The sequence below is a fragment of the Neolamprologus brichardi genome, chromosome 11 (assembly GCF_056152115.1).
Source record: "Neolamprologus brichardi isolate AB-2024 chromosome 11, ASM5615211v1, whole genome shotgun sequence".
NCBI classification, from domain to species: Eukaryota; Metazoa; Chordata; class Actinopteri; order Cichliformes; family Cichlidae; genus Neolamprologus; species Neolamprologus brichardi.
In genome coordinates this window covers 29691433-29708494 of record NC_142114.1, presented here as the reverse complement: position 1 = coordinate 29708494, position 17062 = coordinate 29691433, and the positions used below count along the sequence as shown (strand labels likewise).

The 17062-nt window shown below is 42.8% G+C and overlaps 3 protein-coding genes across 4 annotated transcripts; all 3 read left to right on the top strand.

The window, feature by feature from the left end:
• rnf183 (ring finger protein 183) lies at nt 1-2275 on the top strand. 2 transcript variants are annotated; one of them, XM_006801846.3, is made up of 2 exons: nt 1-145; nt 693-2275. In XM_006801846.3, the coding sequence occupies exon 2, from the start codon at nt 755-757 to the stop codon at nt 1721-1723; it is 969 nt and encodes a 322-aa protein (XP_006801909.2). In that variant the 5' UTR covers nt 1-145; nt 693-754; the 3' UTR covers nt 1724-2275. The 2 variants fall into 2 exon arrangements, with proteins under 2 accessions (XP_006801909.2, XP_035768424.2); XM_035912531.2 differs by having other exon boundaries at nt 690-2275.
• Nucleotides 2276-4797: 2522 nt separating this feature from the next.
• LOC102792897 (uncharacterized) lies at nt 4798-6865 on the top strand. The gene is made up of 2 exons (XM_006801815.3): nt 4798-5655; nt 5735-6865. Exons 1-2 carry the CDS (start codon nt 4956-4958, stop codon nt 5800-5802), a joined length of 768 nt encoding a protein of 255 aa, XP_006801878.2. The 5' UTR covers nt 4798-4955; the 3' UTR covers nt 5803-6865.
• Nucleotides 6866-13023: 6158 nt separating this feature from the next.
• On the top strand, nt 13024-17062 carry mgat1a (alpha-1,3-mannosyl-glycoprotein 2-beta-N-acetylglucosaminyltransferase a). The gene is made up of 3 exons (XM_006801845.3): nt 13024-13207; nt 14696-15575; nt 15735-17062. The coding sequence occupies exons 2-3, from the start codon at nt 14964-14966 to the stop codon at nt 16422-16424; spliced, it is 1302 nt and encodes a 433-aa protein (XP_006801908.2). The 5' UTR covers nt 13024-13207; nt 14696-14963; the 3' UTR covers nt 16425-17062.

Sequence of the window (17062 nt, the reverse complement as noted above, 5' to 3'; positions counted from 1 at the left end):
CAAAGATAAGAATAGAAGGAAGCAGGAAGATCGAAACAGTCACTGTTTTTAGTTCTGACGTTTAGTCATGAGCAGTGTTGACTGCACTGACACGACATGTCAGATCAACTCTGACGAACTGATCCGGCAGTCATCTACCTCACAGGTCAGTGTGCACCAATTCTTTTTTACTTACCAGCTTCCGTTTGAAAGTCATGAAATCATAAAAAGTCTGAAGTGGGAATTCTTGCAACTTTGCCAACGTGTCTGCGCTGCTTTTTTTTTTTTTTAACAAATGTGAACAATGTGAATTCTGAGCCTCTTGTTGGTGTTAAAACTTTTTTTTAAAAAGTAAATTTACTCGGTACAATGGAAAATTTGCTACAGTGTTACAAAGAAATCCCAGTTTTGCTTCTCGGAATTCCAGCCTCCACTTGACGCACTCCCGGCTCATGTTTCCTCACAATTTCTGTGCAGGAAAACCTACTAAACAAATACAGCAACTTATCAATTGTCAAGACTAAAGCAGCACATAAACGTTGAATAACAACAGCATTTTAATACAATGGAGATGTCAGCCAGCGATTAGGCGTTCTTGCTTCATCACCGTGAAGCAGCAGTGGTGACTGCAGGTAAATCCCTGTGGCTCACTTCCTACTCTGCTTGTTTTTGGGAGCCAATAAACTCATCTGAGGTTTAATTTTCCACAGCAGCTGTTGGGAAACTGGTAGGAGTCAAATTCCAGACGGCACTTTTCCTCTGACATCGCTCCAGTATGAGTGATGGTGGGGAGGGAAACGGCAGGGCTGAAGAGAGCCATGGAGCCAGGCAGCCCCAGGCCCCTAACGTCAAACCCAAACTCGGACAGAATGACAGGAACAGCAAGGAGGAGCACCGGAAAAAAGAGAAACCATCAAGAGTGAGGAGATCGAGGAGTTCTGACTCTGAGAGGACGGAAAGAGGGAGGAGAAGAGAGTCAGACAGGAACCATGGAGAAAGGAGGCATCGTGGAAGGAGCGAGGATGGCCGCGGGCGGCGCCGGAGAGACGGAGAAAGCGATCGGAGAAGGATGAAACCCCCTGAAAATGACGTGGAGGACACAGAGTGCGCTGTGTGCTTCTGCACTTACGATAATGTCTTCAAGACCCCAAAGCTGCTGGCGTGCGGGCACACCTTCTGTCTGGAGTGCCTGGCTCGCATCAACGTCACCTCACCTGAGCTCAAGACCCTGTCCTGCCCCGTGTGCCGAGAGGTGACCGAGCTCCCTCGCGGCCGGGACCTGCCCCGTCTGGGAAACAATCGGGACATCATCAGCAAACTCCCTTCAGATATGCAGCGGGCGCTGTCCATCCGCTTTAAGCGCAGCCAGGGTAAGCTGATGCTGAAGAACCCTCCTCCCAACAGCCCAAGCAGGCCTAATGTCGTCAGCCTGCCTACCAAGAGTCAGGACGCTCAGGCGGCACCAAGCAGGAACCTCCAGCTAAGTGCAATGGAGCAGGGGATCACCCCGACCACTGTGGTGGATGTAGGCAGACCTCCGAACAGGATGAGGGGTCGCCTGCGCAGGATGTTCCGTTCAGATCAGTGCTACTACGCAGTGGTTGCGACCATCATCGCCATCACTGTGGCGCTCATGCTGCTGGGAATTCTGGCTTTTGTGATCATACCCACTGTGTCGTTGAGCAACAACATTCCCACCCCACGTCCACCTCAATCAAACAACACTTCACAACACAAACCATGAACTAGAGATGCGTCCATGTCAAGAACAGGACAGTGAAGGGTGATGGTGGGGAGATGAAGTGGACAAGGAGAGAGAATCACACAAAACTTCCAGTGACCCTTGTTCCTCTTTGCACACCTTGTGTTTATAATGAAGTACAAACTGAGCTCCTTCAAGCTTTGTCACGTGGAGAAATGAAGGAAAACCAGGAGAGCAACATTTTTTAAAAACAAAAGAACTGTCAGGTGCACATGAGGGAAAAGGGACTGATGTGTTTCCTGTTTTTATTCTTTTCTGAAGGTGTTTGCGTTCACCGTGAGAGCGGCTGAACACAATCAAGGAACCTTGTGCACAGATCAAGTAAGCTGTAAATGTTGAAATGCACGACACTCTGTGATGAAAGGTTGGGGAGATCTCTGGATTGAACGCTGATCTCGCAAACCAGAGTTTATAGTTCTTAACTAATTTTGTTTCTAGTCCAAACCCATTGTACATACAGACGCCACAGATGATTTATATATTTGCAAGTATTTCTCAACATATCTATCAAATAAAGGCATATTTGAGATTGTCCTCTACTGATACACACCTGCTGCTTATTTCTTTTCAGAAGCCCTCATGCTTCATTTAGACACCCGATCCCCTTTAACCGTGTAAACACACCTGCTAACAGGGCGGATTGAGCAACTTCCTCTCAGCTGTGCATATCGGGATTTTTAGGATGACAAGCCTGTTTGACAAACACGGGCGTCACGCCCTTTGTGGCATTTTTCTGGCTGATTGGGGAGGATCTGTTGCAGCGTGTCGTCCATCACTTTGATGTTGGGTGGATCAGGAATGTATGCAACAAGCAGGGAGTGAAAAAAATTAATATCAGCACATGGAAAACTTTATTTTGATGGCCTGTTTCAGGATCAGGCTTTTTAATTTCAGCAGCAAGAAGTAAAGACGTGAGTGATGTCAGATGGGAAGTGTTTGTACAGGGCAGCAGGGAATTAAAAATCCCGGTGTTAAGAATTGCAGGTGAGTCTTTTGTACAAAACCACAGACATTTCTCTTGAGTCAAATTGGTTCAGTTCAGGGTCACAAGAGAGCCTGAGCTATCCCCGCTGCACGCCCTGGGCCAGGTTGTTCTATCACAGGACGACATCTCTTTTGCTTTTTCTTTTTTTAACGTTGGGGTTAATGTTCAGGTTCTCCTGCATGGTAAGGACAAATAAAACAAAACAACTATCAGAGCAAAATACATGAAGCCTTCACCCTGAGTGGTCTGACCTGTAAAGGGATGAGATGGTCGCGTCTACCTGATAAGACATTACAAATAAAAAACGTCTTATCGCTACAGATCATTTAAAAACAAAGGCGTCACCTCGGTGTCCTACATTTCTACCTTCAGTTACCTGCGTGTTTCTACTCCTCAGCATTTCAAACAGAAATACTTTTTACTCCAAAGTATATTTAAGTTAAGCTGGTTAAGAAAACAGATCATTGGATGAAAAAGCATTCGGTGCAGTGTGACAGGTTTCATTCTGTGACTCGTATGTTTATTTGCAACGAAGGATTTTAAAAGTAAAAGTTCAAAACTTCTTTCTGTAAAGTACAAATTGATTGATTGATTGGTAATTTATTTCAACATGTGAACAATATACAAGTACATTTAGAAAAGAAAATAAAGAGAAAAAAAATACTGTACAAATTACATACAAAAAAAGTTATTAATTTACATGTTGAGTGGGAAGAAGTAAACACTTATTTAATCCCACCCCTTTGCCATAAATTATCAGTTAATATTTAGTCAGCTTCCTTACTGATATACCAGAAACAGTCACACTTTAGAGGGTACCACCCCGGCGATAAGCTGTAAGCTATCGTCTTAGTCAGGGGTTTCAAGGGGAGACGCATAACTGACCCGGAGGATCAGTGTTGACCTTTAACCCACTGAGCGTCCACTCACCCAGAGCTCCTATTGGGGGACACTGGGCAACGTCCCAGAGGGGTGTAGTTAAAATAGTAATAGTGTTCATTCTGGGTCATAACATCTGACACATGCTTAAAAACCTGTACCCTGTCTTGCCTGGAAACCATGTCTTAACAGTATCCAGCTATTTCCAATGGCAAAGACCACTTTAAACTGTCTGGATTTAACAAATATTTAAAATCATCACTTCATCAGAAATAAACTGTATTGAATCTGATAAACAAAGGGAAAAACACAACAACATATGCTGAGTCTAATAGAAATGTCACTCAGGCCTAAATCTGTAACATTTTTAATCATTTAAATGTTACTGAAAAGCTTACAGCAAGGACTGTGTGGGCTCAGCTTACTCAAAACTGTGTAACATTATACAACAATACTACAGAAACTGTATGAATTGCTTTTTAAAAAAGCAGGACAAAGTTTACACAGTACAGAAATCTTTATAAAATCTTTTTTCAGGGCATTCTAGCTTAACCTGTAGCGCCCCCTTCAGGAAGTGCTCTCAATAAATGTTTGCATTCATTGTCCAACTATTATGTAATTGTCCTGACCAAGGTCACTATAACGAACGTAACGACCAAAGGTTAGTCTGGAAAAACTTTACATTAGTTTAAAAACATTAGTATTTAAACATTTTAAATAAAAGAATCGAATTAATTTTGGAAACGAACTGAAATGAAATTGAAGTGCAAACTTTACTATTTCCAAATTAAATGGAAATGATAAACGAAAAGAGAAAAAAGAATATTCAGTAGGTGAAACTTGTTTATTGCTGTTTTGTGCGTTTCTTCAGAGTCATTTTTTATTTATTAACACAAGTTTTTATTCATATAGAATTGTGTGACCCGCCCCCTGTGACCGCGTCTCAGACCTTCAAGTGTCACACTACTACTTTTTTATTTTTAGGAGAAGAAATAGATCGTAGAAATCGATCACTCGGGGCAACTGTGCCCATTTGGATTTACTTCAAAAACCTAAACTGCATTTGTCTCCCAGTCCCTCTGCATCCACCTGCTAAATCTGTCTCATTTTCATCCAGTGTTTCCACTCCGGGGTGTAAAGTAGCTGCTTGCTCTGCTCTGGCCTAAAGACACACCCACACAAACCCCCCACTGTCACAGTCGAGGCAAATATAGTCGCGTGGACCAGACTAGAAGAAACCCCCCACCCTCCTCTGACCCGCTCCTTACGCAAATAAACCTCTAAAGGTTATGTGAGTGTTTAGACGGAGGCTGGCGTTAAGGAGGAGAGACGTGGACGCTACCGATCACCATGGCTTCCACCCCCTCGGCCTCTGCCCTGTCCGCTGTTCTCCGGTGCCGGGGGAATATCTGGACGAGGAATCCGCCGGCCAAGCGGCCTGCCAGCTCGGCGTACGGCCTCGGACTGGCCGGCGGGGCGCTGCGCGACTCTCCGGGCGAGCGCAGCGGCTCACACCAGGCGTCAGCGGCGGAGGCTTCTCCACACGGAGAGTGTGTGGTGGTCCTGGTGGGAAGAAGGCTGATTGTTTCGTACAGGTCGGACAGAGTGGGGGGTAAAGTTTCCAGGGCAGTGAGTGGATTACCTTACCCAAAACTTTCGCAATCTCCAGGGCACGCGCACTCAGCTGCGCCTGCGCGCGTACTAGCGAGCGGACTGTCTGGAAATAATAAATGCTCTAAAATAATTCAGATTAAATCCGAAAAATATCCTGCACACATCCGCAAAAGCGCTTTGGTTAAAGGTGAAATCTCTGCGAGCGTCCTGAAGCTGTCCGTGACGTCCCCTCCGTGTTTAGTGGGACAAATCTCGTCCTTCGTGTTAAACGGCTGGTCTGTACTGAGGAGCACGTGCTTGTCTGTGACTTGTCTGGTGTCCAAAATTCTGTTTTTGAATTTGGGAGATGTGCGTAGCTCAGGCAGCAGCCCCGATGACGCACCAGGACATCTGCTGTGCCAGCGGGATGAGAAACTCCAGCAGCCGGAGCCTCCAGGTGAGAGTCCTGTTTCACCGAGAATAGATCATTCATGTAAATGTTACTGTATGAAAATCCATCACGCTTTGTCTTATAGGCAAACAAACAGACCTCTTACAAGAACAACTCCAGCTCAGCACAAAAGATCACACAGGAAGGACCTGACTGAGTCCAAGGCCTCAGCGCCAGAGAGAAGCATTGCGATCAACATCATTTATTGACTTTTCAGGACACACACCACATCTGGACTTCAACCTGCTGATAGAAACCAGCCAGCTGTTTTTCATGGCACACTAACTAGTGACAAATGAATGGAAGAACCAGAATGAAGTGTTTGAAATGAAGCGTTGGGCCTCCACAAACACCATCAGTGCTGTTTGGCAGCAACTCTCTAAATCTCTGATTTGGGCAAGACCATATTTACTGTAAAAAAAAAATTCCCTTATCTGTTGTTTTGATGATAGTTGTCGAGGGCAAAGTCCCACATGGATTAGTGATCAATTAGATTGAGTCGCATACTGTGGCAAAGGTTACAGCGTGTGATTTGCATCATTTTCACCCTCTTAAGACCTTTCAGTGGTTGGGGATATGTCATCATGGAAGAGCCCACTCCCATCAGGACAAAAATATTTAATCATTAAGCTGATGTTTCTGCATAACTTTGTATTGATTTGAAGTGGATCACCACTGAGGGGCCTACAGCGAGTTCCCTCTCTGTAGGGTTCAGTTTTTTCCTGTTAATTTGCCACTTGTCTGTATGAGCAACAGGAAACAAGCATGTATTCCAAGTCTTCTGAATAGATATGCTGACTTTGCGTGCTGCAGATACTCGACTCTGTTTGTCAGGGCTCAGTGTTTCCAGTGGGAGAAACGTGTTGTCGCTCGTCCAGGTGACCTCTTCAGTCCCCGCAGACAGAAGAAGTCGGTCGTCTGCAGGTTTCTCCAGCCAACTGAAAATGCTGCGCTCAGACGAGCAGAATCAAGTGTCTGCATTAAAACTCTCCCCCTGCATAATTTGCACAAAAGCTCATATTACAGAGACCGTGACACAAACTTCCTCTTTAAATTGGAGTGAAAATAAAGCCTCAAGAAACACAACAATGCACACTGAGTAAAAACGATATAAATGTGTGGAAATAATTAAAAGACGTCCACTGTGTTTATACACTGCACTGTGCCAGCGGAACATATACCAACATACCCTACCAGTCTAAAATTTGAAAACACCTTCTCGTTTAATGTCTTTTTTCTTTATTTTCATGAGTATTTAAATTGTAGGCATCAAAACTATGACAGCACATTACTGCTTTGCACAAGTTTGGGATTTTCTCGTTGAGCTGAATGCCATTTCACCTGAAATGGTTCTCCAACAGTCCTGAAGGAGATCCCAGAGATGCGGAGCACTTGTTGGTTCTTTTGCATTCACTCTGCAGTCAGTCTCACCCAAACATCTCCACTGGGTTCAGGTTTGTGGAGGCCAGACCATCTGGTGCAGCACTTCATCACTCTCCTTCTTCGTCAAACAGCCCTCACACAGCCTGGAGGTGTTTGAATAAATCTCCAACAGTGTCACCAGCAAAGCACCCCCACACCATCACACCTCCTCCATGCTTCTCGGTGGGAACCATGCATGTAGAGACCGTTCACTTTTTCTGCGTCACACAAAGACACGGCGAGTGAAACCAAAGATCTTACATTTAGAGTCAACAGACCAAGGCACATGTTTCCACTGGTCTAATGCCCACTCCTTGTGTTTCTTGGCCCAAACTAATCTCTTCTACTTGTTGTTTTTCCTTAGTAGTAGTTTCTTAGCAGCTATTTGACCATAAAGGCCTGATTCACACAGTCTCCTCTTAACAGTTGATGTAGAGATCCGTCTACTCCTGGAACTCTGTGGCATTTATCTGGGCTCTAATCTGAGGTGCTGTTAACTTGTGATTTCTGAGGCAGATGACTTTATCCTTAGCGGCAGAAGTGATTCTTGGTCTTGGGGCGGTGCTCATGTGAACCAGTTTCAACGTAACGTTTGAACTCTGGCAAACATACACCTGTGAGTGAAAACCATTAAAGGTGACTACATCGTGAAGCTCACAGAGAAAAGGCCAAGAGTTTGCAGCGCTGTCAACAAAGGAAAGGGCGGCTCTTTCAGGAATCTAACATATAAAACATATTTAGAATTATTTATCAATTTTTCTTTGCTACATAATTCCATGTATTTGATGTTTTCAGTATCTACAATATAGAAAGTAAGAAAAAGAAAGAAAACCATTAAATGAGAGGGTGTGTCCAAACTTCTTACTGGTAGTGTATATGTTTGACTTTTTTAAACCTCTACTGTGCACCATTTAGCAGCCACATGTTAGGCTACGTTCACACTGCAGGCGAAAGCGCATCAAATCCGATTTTTTTGACCCTATACGACCCATATCCGATCATGCTATGACAGTGTGAACGGCACAAATCCGATATTTTCAAATCCGATCTGGGTCACTTTCGTATGTGGTACTGAATCCGATACATATCCGATGTTTCAGAAAGCTGCTGTTTGATGGTCATGTCGCATTAAATCCGTCTTTTACGTCACTGACACAAGACAGACGCCAATTATCAGCGCCCGAGAAGACATCGCGAACGCTTCCTGTCCATCCGGTGAAACTGTTGGGAAGACAACGTTGGAGAAACGTGAACATTTTATTTGTTCTGTATAATCTGCAGATTCTGACAGAAATCTGCAACTATCCTTTGAAGCACCGCTCCTCTAAAACAGCAATAAGGATCATTATTAGGTTATTTACATTATTATGTAAATAACAAAATAACTTAAAGCAAAAATTGGGAAACGTAAAGTCCGAAGTCTTTATATAAGAGCGTTCACACTAGAGCGCGTTTGCTGTCGCATTTTATTTGTAGTGTAAACGAGCAGACAAAAAAATTGGATTTGATCAAAAAATCAGAATTGAGCATTAAGACCTGCAGAGTGAACGTAGCCTTAGACATGCACATTTTGATACTGCTTCAAAATAACTGACCAGAGACTCTGTCAAAGGTCACTTGCTTCAGAAGGGACTTTACTGATCCATACATTTTTATTTTTTTATTGACGTTTTTTGAAAAGGGACCCTGCGCAATATTAACATAAATATTGTCATTTGATACGTTGTACCAGAGTTACCTTAAAGCTAATTTGCCTCTCCGCTCCCCACAACACTTCCACGCACCGATGAGCACCAAACACGAAAAGACGTCAGTATTTATAAGCCTGTGAGTCTCTTAGCAAATCTTTCAGTCTGCTGATAGAGATAGAGTTGCAGTTCTTCATGAGATCAGCAGGATATTCCTTTAAGTTCAGGGTTTCACAGAGAGAAAAGCAAAGAGAGGAAAAGTTAAGTACAGTCTTCAGTTGAATTTTTGATTTTATGGATCTTTTATGGATTCTCCTGGGTGGAGCCTATCCCAGCTGCCATACACTGTAAAATCGAATTAGTTCCCAGAACTCAAAAAAATTGAGGAAACTCGTTGCCTCAAAAAAATTGAGTAAAGCTTAGCTAAAAATGACTAAATTGGGATAACTTATTTGAGTACTCTGTACAAGCTCATTTGTTCCCAGAACTCAAGAAAATTGGATCAAGTTTACGTAAGATGACCAAGTTAGGGCAACTTACTCATTTTGAGTACTCTGTACAGCCTTGTTAGTTCCCAGAACTCAAAAAAATTAAGGAAACTCGTTGCCTCAAAAAAGTAAAGCTTACTTAAGATGACTGTTAGGACAACAGCCATCATTGCAAGTCTGCAGTATTAAGAATAACTTGATATTTCTGACTGTACAATACGAATTGTTTACTTACTGACAAACATTTCAAGTTCAACTAAATGAAAAAACAATTTGTCATATCTCAAGTCTAATAACAGAAGACAGGAAAAGATCAGTAAAGAAACAACTTCCCCAAACCAAAGCACAAATAAAACAATAAGTAAAACTTGCTGATCTAAAGTATGATTAAAGTTCAGCCTGATTAATATAAATGTCTCTGACAGTTGCTAATATATTGGAAAACCAAAATACTTACTGATGTCTTTCTGTCCAACAACAGGAGTGCTGGTCCCGAGCCTCAAAGACAGTAAGAAGCAAGCAGAGGGAGAAAAAGCAGAACATTTTTCAGAAACTGATTTGATCCTTAATGGCTGTGCAATTATTGAAACATAGAGTTTGCTTATGTTGTTAAATAAAGTCTAGATTTGACATTAATAGATGCCACAGATGTTCAAAAGCTGCCACAAAGCATGAAAAAAATGGACGTCTCTGAAAACGATGGAGTATTTTTGCAAATATGTGATGTCTTGATAAGTCGAACAGATATTTGAACTTTACACAGCTACATTCTCACCTGAAAATATCTTAAAAGTTTATTTTGTGACCCAGAAAAAGTAATACGTTTTTTAGCCGCGCTCCTCCGCCATTGCCGCGCTTACACAGGCTCTGACAACCGTGGACAAATCAAATAGAGGACATTTCGTTCATAATGTTGTAAATCCAAGTCCATTATGGATTCATGATTTGAATCCTGGGTTGTGTGAAATCTCAGAAATAAACCCTAGACAAAGTGAATCTGTGAACTAAGGTGTAGGTGTGTTAGGTTATGTTGTGGTGATCCTCGAGTTGGGGGATTTGTGTTCATACTGGAGTGCAAAATTAAAACCAAGATGGACAAGAAAAGTTCAAAGCCATCAGGTCCGCAGTTTAGAAAAAAGAGAAAAGAGGAAGAGAAACGAGCAAAAGATGCAGGTAAGCAGATGTGTGATTGGATAATGGTAGGTCATCCTGAAACAATCAGAATCAGAATACTTTATTAATCTCTGAGGAAATTATGCGCGTTACAGTTGCTCCAAGAAGAAATGGTAAAAATAGTAACAGTAACAGACTAAACTCCAAACAATACATTATGTTACAGATTTTAATATTAATTAGTCATTGTTGATTTGTCCTGTTCTCATTGTATGACATATTATGATGGCTGTTTGGGAGCCGTTTGCATACAATGCATCAATGCATCAATGCATCAATGCATCAATGCATACTCTCTCTCTCTTCATATGTGTGTGTCTGTGTGTTTCTCTGGCGAAATTCAGTATGGTTCCGACAACAGTTTCATGTTAATGTATAATCCTAAATATGTTTTGTGTGTGTGTGTGTGTGTGTGTGGGGGGGGGGGGGGGGGGGGGGGGGGGGGGCACCAGAGGGAGTGTTCGTCCGGGGCGCCAAATGGGCTAGGACCGCCACTGTGCACATCACCCCTAACGGCTGCACCTCCTGAAGAATTTTGTCTGGGCTCTTATTTCACTTTTTTATTTCAAACAATTTCAAAACACATCTTTCATCCTTCCGCACCGAGAAGCACAACTTCCATCTTACTTAGTTTCTCTAGGTTAAGACAACTCAAATAAATTGAGTTTATCAGCATTTTTGCATAAAAAGTACTGGTAACTTATTTAAATCGAGTTCTGATAACAAATTGATAAAAACTGAGTTCGGCCTATTTAATATTTTTAATTAAACACAATATTACATTTTACAGTGTAGGGCCAGAGGCGGGGTACACCCTCGACAGGTCACCAGTCTGTCGCAGGGCCAACACACAGAGGCAGACAACCCTTCACGCTCACATTCACACCTATGGGCATTTCCCTACAAACTGCATGTCTTTGGAAGGTGGGAGGAAGCCAGAGTACCCATCTCATCTGTTCAAAAGGACACTGATCCAGAAGTCTTTTGATTTGATCAGACTAAAGTTTCTAAACCTTAGCTGTACTGATGTGTTCTTTATGGAGAAGAAGCTTTCTCTAAAAATCCATCAAGTCATTATTTTTCAATTGTTTTCTAATTCTATTGTCATGAAATTTAACATGCTAACTGAGGTCTTAGATGGAGCTCTTGGGTTTTTTAGAGTTTCTCTGAGCATTACTCTGACACTGGGCTGAATTTGCTGGGATGCCTTTGCCATTGTGTTAACAGGCCTCCAAAAATGTTGTTTGTGTAGAGGCAATCACAATAATAAGTATGGATACATTAAGGGTGTAGCACATTTTTCACATGCTGTATCTGCATTTAAAATAATGGCCCTGAGTAATATGTCATAGCTTATTGCTCATCTGAGATTCTATGATTTTATTACTTATTATTATTATTTATTACTTTATTATATTTAAAACCTGTCATATTCGGAGGCAATAAGACGCAGGGTTCTCAAGCACGAACCGCTTTTTATTGAATTGTAACAGCAGTGTACGTGGCTACATCAATTTCTGGAAAACACATATACACACCAGTATTCTAGCGACCTCTAGTGGCTGCCCCCATAGTAGCCTTACTGGGACAACATAAACAGATTTCACAACAAAACCTAAAAACTGAAACAAGGTGTACTTTCTGTATTTCTCCAACATTAAGTCTGCCAACATAAACCTCCAAAACAAAACATTAATAAAAATTTTGAATAATATCGTGGCAATACACTGTTTTTGTATTGTCCACTATGTCCTCATGTAATTATTGACTAGTCAGCATTAATGTGACATTTTAACTTCTCCATCCTGATAAATCTTTGCTTGTGGGGATTAATTGAAAATATTTCGTTTTTAGGCTGATTTAGAGTCAAAATAAGATGTTTAAAGGCAAAAGGCTCTATCTCATCTATATAGACTTAGATTCAGCAGAAAAACTATTCAGGTTATTAATTAATCTATAATGAGTATAATCAACAGCTATGGGTATAACAGTAAATTTCCAGGGCTTGGACACCGGATTTCAGATGAAATAAGCTTTCTCTAGGTTTTATAGATCCAATTTCTTCAGTGTTATATTCAACACTGAGAGTATGTGTCATAATTATAGGATGGTAGTGCAAATTTCACAATCTCTTTATGAGATTAATTCTTTATTCCTTTGGAGCTACCCTGTTTTTGTAAGTGGGCAAGCTTTGTGCAATTTGGATGCAACAATATAAGCTGCAGTAAAGCAGTAAATAGGCCGTACCCTGTGTGATTTTGTTATATGCTTGTCTACAAGTACAGCAAATAGAAGGAAAGGTTTTCTTCTCTCCGTTCCCCTCTTCCCGTGTGGCTCATGCAAATTACGCGCGCTCCTGTGCAGCTCAAGCAGAAAAAGATAAATTAGCTAAATTAAATGAAAAAGCAGTTTCCCGGGCCTCCCTGGCTGTTCGCTGTCCGTGTGGAAGCCTCGGTGAGGGGAAGCAGACAGTATGTGTGCACAAAGACTTCAAAGGCTGCCGCGGTTTCTAATTAGCTCCGCTGAGAGCGGCTCTCGCGTCAAACTGTTGCGTAATTTCTCAAGGTGACGGCTGGGGGCGGGACTTCCGTGTCTGCCCTGAAACCAGGAAGTTGTCGTGTTACTTCTTTTCTCCTCCTCTTTTTCCTGAAGCCAGCGAGAAACGGGAGAAAGTCGGCGGCGTGAAGTTGCTCCAGCCGCCGGGGAAGAAGCAGGAGACTGGCCTCATTTCTGCGGAACTTTTTCCGAAGAAATGGCCAGAGCAGGAAGGAGCGGGCACAGTGTGAGGTGAGGGCAGCTCCGAACTCTCCTCCTCAGACTACTGTGTTTACTGTGACGAGCACAAGGCGCCTGACGAGCAGCGTGAGGGAGGGACTGAGAGGGTGAAGTCGGTGATACCAGCTGTTTTTGTGTTTTAATAAACCGCAGTTTGTCTGCTGTGTCGAGTCAGCCACAGGTGATAAGAGAAAATCGATCAGAGGCATTTTGGTGAATCATCACTGTCAACTTCCTGTCTGATTTCCTGCCTTCACTTTATTGGTTATAGAAACAGAACTTTCAGATGTAAGTTGGAGCGGCGTGGGGGCAGGGCGTTCGTGGTTGACCTGGCCCTATTGAATAGTCTAAAACTGCCGTTTTGCATTAACGGGGCGGGATCATTAATAATTCGTTAGTAATTATCAGGTAAACTGTGCTGGCTGTGTCGCTGACGAAGTTGTTTTTTATTCATTTTTATTGACTTAATAACAATGTGTTTAAAAACGGAAAATTCCTAATCAAACGTCAGCAGCTTATTTTAAAACGATAAGCTCCAAACGCTGCGTGTAATTGCAGGGGGTACTTAATGGCATGTGAATGACTGTACATAAAAGATGGATGTAGCCATTGTGACGTCACCAAACGCTGCTAATGAAGACTCCCATTTTCGCATCATTGCCTTGGTATTGAAACCAGATGTGAACGAATGAAACTGTCTGAGAAACTAAAGGCAGTTTGTGAATGACCGATCTTGTGCCAGTGAGCGAAAGCTGGGCAGCCCTGCTCTCAAACCGTAGTAACGGCCAGACTTTATACCTTTAAATTTACGTTTTATTCAGTAAGACTTGAGACCACAAAGTGATCTGCAAGCTCTTTCCTGAGTAAGAGAGCTGAGGGTCGTTGTCCCATTGATTTCTTTATAACTGTAAGTCCTCCTGCTGGCTATTAGAAATCTAGGTTTAAGGCCCTTTTCAGTCTGGGAAGCCAAGTCCATCTAAATACAGCCTATGTCTGCAATCTGCATAGTGAAAAGCCCCAGTTTCTGTTTAGCTGTATTAAAATTCCAGACCATTTGAATGAATTTGAATACCGAGAGGTCATGATAACTAAGATAAACACACACAGTACTAATACAACAAACCAGTACTGCAGCTGCATGAGTGCAGGACGCTCGATCCTCTGTAGCAAGTGATTTAACTGTGTGAGACACCTTAGCTCCTCTGTATCCTCTCAGTGTTGGGAATAGTTCATTCAATGATTAATAAAGTCTTCAGTTCCTGTTCTGACAATAAAGCACATAAACAGTGTTTTGCATTCTCTGATATGTGTAGTTCAGTGTTTTTGCTGAAAAATGGTCAAAAACTCCTGTTAAACCTAAAAAGGGCTGTCAATTTTTTTATCTTAAAACATTGGCTTTAAACCTTTGATGGGAGATTTGTTTGGGAAAGTTTTGTGAGAGTTGGAAACCTTGATATTGACTTGATTTTATTTGATATTTTCCCTTTTTTCTTATTTCAGATAAAAGAGGACATTAAATGTTGAGGATTTTACAACTTTTCTCCAAGATGAATCTCGCTCTTCATCGGATTTTAACGACTTTCGCTTTCACCAATGCTGTATTGTGTCTTTATAACTTCACTATCTGCAGAGCGAGCCCGTGATGACACAAAGCATAGGCTGCCCCTCCCATATCCCATTCCTGTTGTCTCTAAAAAGGACACGTCTCTCTGTTCAGACCCTGTCTTCCTGAAATTTCCCACCCTCCCTCTCTCTCAGTTTCTGGGCCATGATCCGTAAGAGAAGCTGTCTTATTTTTTGTGGCGCGTTCCTGTTTATCACATGGAATGCCATACTGGTACTCCTGCTGTGGGGGAGACCCCCACAGGGCCGAGATCAGAAAGAAGGTCCCGAAGGGCCCCCCAGCAATGTGATGGAAGACGTGCTTCGATTTGCAAATGCGTTCGAAAGTGAACTTGAGATGCAGAAAAAAATCCTATTGCAAATCCAGAATCATCAGTTGCTCTGGGAGCCATCAGACAACAAGCCAAAGGTGACCGCTGCCCCTCGGCCTGTCATCCCTATCCTTGTCATCGCCTGCAACAGAGTCACCGTGAAGCGCTGCTTGGACAAACTCCTGCAGCACCGGCCCTCAGCAGCGCTCCACCCAATCATAGTGAGTCAGGACTGCGGACATGCCGAGACTGCTGAGGTGATTCGGTCTTATGGAAACAACGTAACTCATCTGAAGCAGCCGGATTTGTCTGACATCCAAGTGAGGCCTGAGCACAAGAAGTTTAAGGGTTACTATAAAATCTCCCGGCATTACCACTGGGCGCTCAACCAAGTGTTCAAGACGCTCGGTCATTCATCTGTGGTGATCGTGGAGGACGACCTGGAGGTGATTATTTTCATGTTAAACACCAATGATTTGTGATCTCTCCTTCATTTTCATTCTTTATTTACAACTTTAATTAATCTTCTTCTTTCAAAACTCGTTATTTCACTTGTTGCGATGGTCATGTAAAAGTTGAGCTGAATTATTCATCTCTTGCTCTAGGTGGCACCAGACTTCTTTGAGTATTTCCGAGCCTTGCTGCCTTTCCTGAAATCTGACCCCAGCCTGTGGTGTGTGTCTGCCTGGAATGACAATGGGAGGGAAGGCTATGTGGATCCCGGCAAGGCCGACCTGCTCTATCGGACAGACTTCTTTCCCGGCCTGGGGTGGATGCTCCTCAGGGAGGTGTGGGAGGAGCTGGAGCCAAAGTGGCCTGAGGCTTTCTGGGACGACTGGATGCGCCAGCCGGAGCAGCGCCGCAACCGTGCCTGTATACGCCCAGAGATCTCACGGACTTTAACTTTTGGTCGCCAGGGTGTGAGTCTGGGTCAGTTTTTTGACAAATACCTGCGTTACATTAAACTGAATACCGAGTTTGTGCCTTTCACCAAGTTGGACCTGAGTTACTTGAAGGAGGAGACATACAAGGAAAACTTTGAGAAGGAAGTTTACAGTGCTCCTGTGGTAAAATATGAAGATGTGAAGCAGGGCCAGCTACAGGGACCCGGGCCCTTCCGCCTTCAGTACTCGAGTAAGGACAGTTTCAAATTGATGGCCAAAAATCTGGGAATAATGGATGACTTTAAGTCTGGAGTGCCGCGGTCAGGGTACAGAGGGGTGGTCAGTTTCATGTCCAGAGGACGGAGGATCTACTTAGCGCCCCCTCCAGGATGGACCCAGTATGACCTTTAGTGAAGCTGATGATGAAGAACGTCCATGAGCAGTAGCCTTTTTTTAATCTCTTCAATGTGATGGGGGAAAACGTTCCAGACCAAAGAAGAAAACAATCTTTGCTGACGCTGTTTGTCCTTACTGATACAGAATGGATGTCCCTTTCTGGTGTGGGGGTTTGCCAATGCTACTCAGGTCTTTTTCATTCTTCCAAAACATTTATACACACGGTGTAGGATCCACCACAACTACGTGTTAGACAAATCTGCTGTAATTCGCCAGAGATCTATTTTTATACGATGCTAAGTGTGCACATGACATTCATTAATGCATTCAATGCAATTACTACTTTGCCACTTTTGTTTAAATTATTTGCAGCCTCGGGTAATCTGTGTGACCTGTTTCTGTCTGCTGGGAAGAGGGAAATGTAATCTGTGGTGTGGTTGCTTATAGTGTTGGTGCCAGGTAATAACTGCAGTATAATCTGTCGTTTGATTCTGATCATTAATGCCTTCTATGGAAATTATTCTTTGTGCTTACTTTTTGTCATATGATCCTGTTTGATACTCTAATGTGATTCTATTTGCAGGCTCGTTACCCTGCAAACTACTACACTTGTTTGTCTGATCATTTCTGGATTAAAAAAATACACAACTTTG